This window comes from Bos grunniens, chromosome X (assembly GCF_055505025.1).
Source record: "Bos grunniens cultivar Pamir isolate PY7600 chromosome X, Bosgru_T2T1.0, whole genome shotgun sequence".
Classification (NCBI taxonomy): Eukaryota; Metazoa; Chordata; class Mammalia; order Artiodactyla; family Bovidae; genus Bos; species Bos grunniens.
In genome coordinates, this window is record NC_141194.1 from 45,512,943 (window position 1) to 45,520,963 (window position 8,021).

Genomic DNA, 8,021 nt, shown 5'->3' on the forward strand with positions numbered 1-8,021 from the left:
CAAATAGGGAAAGAAGTATGTCAAGGCTGTATATTGTCACCCTGCTTATTAAATTATATGCAGAGTACATCATGAGAAACGTTGGACTGGATGAAGCACAAGCTGGAATCAAGATTGCCAGGAGAAATATCAGTAAACTCAGATATGCAGATGACACCACCCTTATGGCAGAAAGTGAAAAAGAACTGAAGAGCCTCTTGATGAAAGTGAAAGAGGAGAGTGAAAAAGTTGGCTTAAAGCTCAACATTCAGAAAACTAAGATCATGGCATCCAGTCCCATCACTTCATGGGAAATAGATGGGGAAATTGTAGAAACAGTGGCTGACTGTATTTTTTTTTTTTTTTTTTTTGGCCTCCAAAATCACTGCAGATGGTGATTGCAGCCATAAAATTAAAAGACACTTACTCCTTGGAAGGAAAGTTATGACCAACCTAGATAGCATATTAAAAAGCAGATACATTACTTTGCCAACAAAAGGTCCGTCTAGTCAAGGCTATGGTTTTTCCAGTAGTCATGTATGGATGTAAGAGTTGGACTATAAAGAAAACTGAGTGCCAAAAAATGATGGTGAATTGTGGTGTTGGAGAAGACTCTTGAGAGTTCCTTCTCAAGGAGATCCAACCAGTCCATCCTATAGGAAATCAGTCCTGAATATTCATTGGAAGAACTGATGCTGAAGGTGAAACTACGATACTTTGGCCACCTGATGCGAAGAACTGACTCATTTGAAAAGACACTTATGTTGGTAAAGACTGAAGGTGGGAGGAGAAGGGAACGACAGAGGATGAGATAGTTGGATGGAATCACTGACTCAATGGACATGAGTTTGAGTGGACTCCAGGAGTTGTGATGGACAGGGAGACCTGGTGTATTGCAGTTCATGGGGTTGCAATGAGTCAGACATGACTAACAACTGAACTGAACTGAACTGAACTGATAAGATTGTACGGATCTGGCCCCTGACAAACTCTCTGATCTCATCTCCTCCCATTCTCCTCCTTGTTCACTTCCAATCTGGCCACACTAGGCTGCTTTCTCAAACCTCCAGGCACATTACATCTCAAGGCACCAGCAATGTGATTTGCTTCTTCACTTTATTCAGCGTGTGTGCCTGCTTATTTGCTTTGGTCATGTCTGACTCTTTGCGACCCAATGGACTACTGCCTGTCAGACTCCTCTGTCCATGGGATTCTCCAGGCAAGAATACTGGAGTGGATTGCCATGTCTTTCTCCAGTGGATCTTCCCAACCCAAGGATTGAACCCACGTCTCTTATGTGTACCTGCATTGGCAGCCAGGTTCTTTACCACTAGCACTACCTGTGAAGCCCCCTCAATTTATTGAGGTGTTTACTCAAATCTTGTCTCTTCTGAGAGGATTCCTATCCATATATATAGAATAGTATGCCCAAGACCCTACTCTGTTTCTTTACTTACTCTGCTTTACTTTTTTTCAAACCCATCATCACAATCTGATGTATGTATAAGGTGTGTTGGGGGAATGTCTCCTCTCAGGAGGATGAAAACTAAAAGCACTATTGAAGGAAGGATTTTTTTTCTGGCTATTTCCCTCCTCTATACCTGTCATAACTATTTTGTGGTCCTGCCTCTGATTTAGTGTCAGAATTTGAGAGAACTCTGCTATCAACAAGGAAGAATAAAAGACCTGATTCTAGACTGTTGGTCCAAGAAGAAGGGAATGCCAGTCTGTCTCTTCCCAATAGAATGTATGTAAGTTTCAAGAGAATAGAGTTTTTATTCACTGTCTGGTCACGGTTGAGCCTCCCTCTGACTCAAAGCAAGCAGGTATGATATCAGTTTTATCATAAAATAATCTGAAATTTAGTTCTAGTTGAGGAGGCCAGAAAATTAGGGGATAAATACATAGATGGTGAACACAGAATTCTACATTGATTTTTTTTTCCTATCTTCCTCCCACTAAGATGTAGTTCCATATTTTGCTCACTGCTGTATATTTAACTTCTAAAACAGAGTTAGACCCAGAGTGAAAATTTGATCTGACTAAAAAGTTGTGGGATATTTCCAAATCATGATGAGACAATATAAGTCTTAAGGGTTAGGGGTATAAAGGTGGTCATGGCTGCCTTCTATCTCCCTTTAAAATAACAATGATTTTGTTCAGACTGTTCACTGCTCTGTTTCCAGGTTCTAGGCCAAGGCTGAGCCTCACTCTCTTACTATATGTTAAAAGTCCATCGTCATCATGGAATAATGTAATGTTTGGTTCAGAACTTGGGGCCAAGTGAGAGATCAGGGACTAGGAAACAACATTATATATCTAAATATATATATGTATATATATTTGTATTTTTTGTTGTAGTCTGAAGACAAACTATATAGTTTGTCACTTAGTACATATTCACTCATCTAACCCTTTAATGAAATTTATCACACTCTTTTTATGTTGTTTTGTAGTGTTTTGTACTCACCTTACATCTTGTTATTTGTCTGAAGGTTACTTGAAAGATAAAAGACCATGTGTTAAAGGAAGCTTTTTGTTTTGTCCACTGCTATGTCCCAAACTCTTAAAACAGTTCCAGGATTGGGGGCAGCCCTAATTCTGAGTGTCAGAAAGTAGGATAACGCCAATATTATCATGGAAAAATATAAGGTCTATTTCTAATCTTGAGGTCAGTGGTGGGTGGTGGATAGCTGCCTCACTACAGTCAAGATAAAATGTCCTTGAGAGGTGAAATTTTGTCTTTTTTAGTCAACTGCCAGTGCTGTGGCTAGGGCCAAGCCTGGATATCAGGAGTGGCAAAAGTACCTAGAAGAGAAACTTGCATTCTAAGGTCAGTGTTACTGTTATTTTTGCAGTTGCAATCCATTTCCCAATTGGAAACAAAAGGAGATCCCTACAACAAAAATTAAAAGAAATTTCACATGATTTAAAGTTTACTGTTCATGTTGAATTTTTCTTTTAAATACAGAAATCAATACTATTATCAACTATGGTATATTTTCAACTATGGTATATTTTCAATAAAAAATAAAACATAAGCAAGATTCACACTAAATTCATGATAGTGTCTCTCTCTGCAGAGGAAGGAAACTTTATATTTTGCAAATATGCCAAATGTTGACATTTGCTAATTCTAAGTGAAGGTAAATAGATGTTTCTTATGTCTTTCATACTTTCCATACTATGTTTTCATTTTTCAAAATAAAATTCAAAGAGAATTTAAAACAGTCAGAGATGGCTTTATTACAATGTTTTCAAAATTGAACATATCTAAGATATATGCATATACAGCACACAAAGACATAAAGCATCTGAATAATACAAGCAAGAAGCCTGTAATAGAGAAAACTTTAAATTTTGTATTTCACAGAGGAATATACATTCTTTTATAACAGAAAGCTTGAATAAACCAATTATCATTGAAGAGATAAAAAAGTGGATTAAAGATCTACCACTGAAATTGTCACCAGGATTAGACTGTTTTTATAGCTCATTACTAGCTAGTTTTTAAAGAACAAATAATTCTAATGCTATTTAAACTACTCCAGGACACAGTAAAATGGTTGAAAACTTGTAATTTCATTTTTTAAAGCTAGCACAATTTTAACAACAAAACTTGTAAAATACAATTTCACTTTGAAATGTAAATACAATAATACTAAATAAAATATTAGTTAATAATATCCAGCAATATATCAGATGATTATTACACCATGACCAAGTGGGATTTATTCCAGATACACAAATTTGGTTCAATATCAAATACCTACCACTCTAATTCATTATGCCAACAAATTAAAGGAAAAAAATCATACTATTTTATCAATAGACACTGAAAAGATATTTGATAAACTTCAGGAGCCACTTTTAGTAATAATGCTAAGTGAAACAGGAAGAGATGAAATTCCCTAAACATGTTAATGGTTAATGACTATTTACCAATAACCAACAGTAAATGTCATATTAATAGAGAATACTAAAGACAAATCCATGAAAATTAAGAACCAGACAGGCATGTCTGTCATAATCATTATTCAACATTTTTTGGAGAATCCAGATAATGTAATAATGATTAATATAAACATTGTAAGAAATAAAATGATCTTTATTTGCAGGTGAGATGATTGTATATCTAAAAAGTCCCAAATATTCTATTTAAAAGACCCCGTATAATTCAGAGGATTTTATAAGATGAAAATAGAAGGAAAATAACTCTAGTTTGTATATATTGCCAAAAATACAAATGAGGAGGAAAAGATACATTTCAAAATGTGACAAAAAACTGTAAAAATATTTAGAGATAAATTTAATCAGATGTAATGAACCTATACGAAGAACATTACAAAAACACAACCAAAAAATTTTAATGATGTACGGAAATTCTCAAGTATTTACAATTAATATTACTATTAAAATCATCCTCTAATAGAAATGCAGAAATATAATACAATTCTAGGACATCACACTTTTTTAAAAGTGGAAAGAATGCTGACAAATTTCATGTCAAAGAATGAATGTCTAGGACAAATTACATAAAGGAAAAAAAAAAACAACTAGTGACAGGGGACTTGCTTTACCAAGTCAAGCTATTACAATTAAAATAATGTGATACAATTAAAATAATGTGATAGCTTGACCAAGTCAAGCTAGTACAATTAAAATAATGTGATACTGGCTCAGAAACTGGAAAATGGGTGATTTATTTAATAAATGTGATAGCATAACCAAGTATACAATGTGAACAAAATGTGTAGTTGAACGTCTATCTTATGCCATACACAAAAATAAATTCCTGATGCATCACATAGTTATTAGTGACACGCCGAGGGGGCTTTAATGCGGAAATAATGTAGGTAAACATTTGTATGACTAGGGGTGGGAGCATTCAGCTGAAAAAGACAAGAAACCCAAAAGCTTAAAAGGAGATAGGAATCTAAATTAAAAAACAAAAACAAAAAAAAAAACTATACAGTAAAAAAGAGAAGATATCAATAAAGTCAATATTAATGATAGAATGGAGAAAACCATAACACATGTGGGCTACAACTGACTAATAAGCACAACATAGAAAACATATTTAGAATTACTACAGATTTATAAGGAAAAGATCAACTATTTGATAGAAAATGAGCAAAAGATAAGAATTAGCAATCACAAAAAGTCCAAATAGTAAAAGACAAAAACAAAAAACTCATTGAGTTTGTCAATTAAAGGGACAATACTATGTAATTTTTCACCATTCAGGTTTGCAAATACCAAAGTGTGCTGCTGTAGGAGATGCTGGAAAATGATCACTTTGATTTGGGATGGCAATTTTGTAGTAACTCTTAAAATTAAATATACACCTACCTAGCAGTCCCATTTCTGGGAAGCTACTCTATAGAAATAAAAGCCTCAGTATGTATTGTAGCAGTGCTATGATGGAAAAAAAAGAAAATAACTTAAAAGACCATCAAAAATGTAATGGTACATAAATTGTATCATATTGGTAAATAAGTATGTACTGTGTATGCAGCTGTTAGAAAGAAGGAAGACAAGGAGAAATAGAAGGAAAGGGGAAATGAGTGATTCATTTAACAATGTGATGGTACAATTCAGCATTCAATATAAGTACAATGCATAGTTGGACCTCTATCTTATACCATATACAGAAATACATTCCAGGGGGAGATGGAAAAGAGACAGAGGCATGGGAGAGATCGAGAGATATCTGTAGTTACTGACCAGAAGAATATATCAAGTGAGAAAAGCAATTACAGAGAAATAATGTGGCTTGCTGTTTCTGTAGAAAGGACAACAAATTTCCTTTAGGCAAATGGAGAAAACATGGAAGGATATACATTATGTTCTTAACATTTGTTACCTGGGGAGAAAAAAAAAAAGGTAAGGCAAAGAATGGAAGAGGGGAAGATATAGTGTGTATACACCATTTATTTTTCTTTATCTAGTTTTCCATTGTTGAAATTGTATGAATTTTTCAATTTTCTATTAACATCCTATTTAAAAATTTTATTAGAGAACAAGGTAATATAAAAAGTACCAAAGTATACTTGGGGCAAAATTGTGGAACTAGTCAATGTAAATTTGGTGCACAGTAATTAATAACTTCTTTAACCTCTGACACCAAAACTGTTCTCAAAAGTTCACACAACATATTTTACATTTAATCATTCCACAACTTCTGCAATAGTATAACGAATCTTTAGGGTGTTTTCACCAAACCATAGACATAAATGTGAATATCATCATCAAACTTAATGAAGTAGACAGATGGCTTGGCCACAACTTGGTGGATGAAAATGCCGGTTCTCTTGGACCCATCATCTTTGGCGTGCTCCACCTGCTTGCCCACAAGGCTGTCGACAACTTCTCCAGGCTCCCGTTCTGCTGCAGGGAAATAGTAGTTGGAATCTGGAATGATGCGCAGGTCACCATCTTTGTAGTCATCCAGCAGTGTGTACATATAAAGGACTGGATCTTTCTCATAGGTGATGTAAAACCAAGTGTCCATCACAGGAGCTCGTGCCAGGACCATGCCCTTCCATTCATCTTTCGTACCGTGCTCACCCTCAAACACATGACCTACTGCCTTGCCAATCAGGGAATCTGCCAGGCGCGAATCAATGCGAGGAGTTGGCACTCTCTCAGGAAGGATCTCTAGCGCTAAAACTCTCTTATCTCGGTGCAGTTCTAGCCCATACACACTATCCTTGCCATCATATTTGATGATGTAGAGAGTGGGCTTCACGGAAACCTGCTCAAGCACGGTGCCTTTCCACTGCTCCACAGGCTCGTTGCCTTCCTTCCAGCCGTGTTGAATGCGGCAGCCAACTATGTTTCTACGGGTGAGGAAAGTGGGCTTGCGCCGCTGCTTCCTGTGGGTGTGCCTTTTCTTCATCAGGTATGCGGACACGCCATCTACGCCCATTGGAGGCACTGTTGGGGGCGACATGGCTAGGGTTTAAGGAGGCTCGGCAACGTTGACACTTGCTAGATTAAACTAACAAAAAGTCAACGCTATCCAGTATGAGATCTTTCTTTCGTGATCTCCCAAAAAAGACAGATCCTGTCCTGTCCGTTCTCCTCCTTTCCCGAAAGGCAAGACTCTCACTAAGGCTTGGCAGAAACGCTCTAACTCTGGGCACTAGAACAGAGGGGGCCTCTTGACAGTGTTCCCTCCCGCTCCGGAGAGGTATCTGCAAGCAGTGGCGGTTGCCGCTGGAGATGGCGGGCTTGCGTGTGTTGTCCGCGCCTTGAGCCCGCCCCGACTCCCAACCCTAAGTCCCCAGAATTGACCACTTAGCTGTTATCGATGGTGCGATGGATGCAGAACGGCGACGGAGGAGAGGACGGGAAAGAGATAAGAGGACGGCAGCAGCGCCAAAGTCGCCGGTGGCGGCGGTTCTTTGAGAAGTCCGCGCGGCCTCGGTTTAGCAATGTTTCTCTGCTCGGCCTAACTCTGGCGCCAGGGTTTTTGCCGCTTCGGGAACCCGACCCCTCCGAGCCCGCCAGAGCCTCAGCCTCGGCCCCGCCCCCGCCCCCGCCATTCCGCCTTCCGCTCAGCCAGCAGCAGCAACAGCAGCAGCAGGGCGGGTTAGTGCGCACACTGCTTTCGTCCACATAGTCTCAGGCTCTCCTTCATTTCCTCACGCGCTCCCCGACTGCTTCCCTCAAACCCAAGCCAGACTGTCTGGCTCCCCTCCTCCTACTCTCTGGCCGTCTGTCACCCACTACCCTCCTCCACAGCCTCTCCATCTGCTTTCTATCTTCCAGGAATTCCTCACAAAGCTTTTTTTAAAAATAATATTCAACATACACACAGAGTTTGTCCATACAATTTTTTTTTTTTTTTAGGATAAGTAAATGCTGTTGTACAGTCCACCATCTTGATCCAAAATCTCCTTTATATTTTCTACTTGATCACTCATGATAATGCTTTTTTATGTATAGTTTTCTGAATGCAAAATAAGTGTACTGACACTGTGGAGATTTTCTGAAATTCAGTGAAATAAAAACCGACACTAACCTTAATCTTACCA

At 38.0% G+C, this 8,021-nt stretch overlaps 1 protein-coding gene across 1 annotated transcript; it reads right to left on the reverse strand.

The window, feature by feature from the left end:
• Nucleotides 1–3,200: 3,200 nt before the first annotated feature.
• SPIN4 (spindlin family member 4) lies at nt 3,201–7,660 on the reverse strand. The gene has a single exon (XM_086388782.1). The coding sequence runs from the start codon at nt 6,932–6,934 to the stop codon at nt 6,185–6,187; it is 750 nt and encodes a 249-aa protein (XP_086244908.1). The 5' UTR covers nt 6,935–7,660; the 3' UTR covers nt 3,201–6,184.
• Nucleotides 7,661–8,021: the final 361 nt, after the last annotated feature.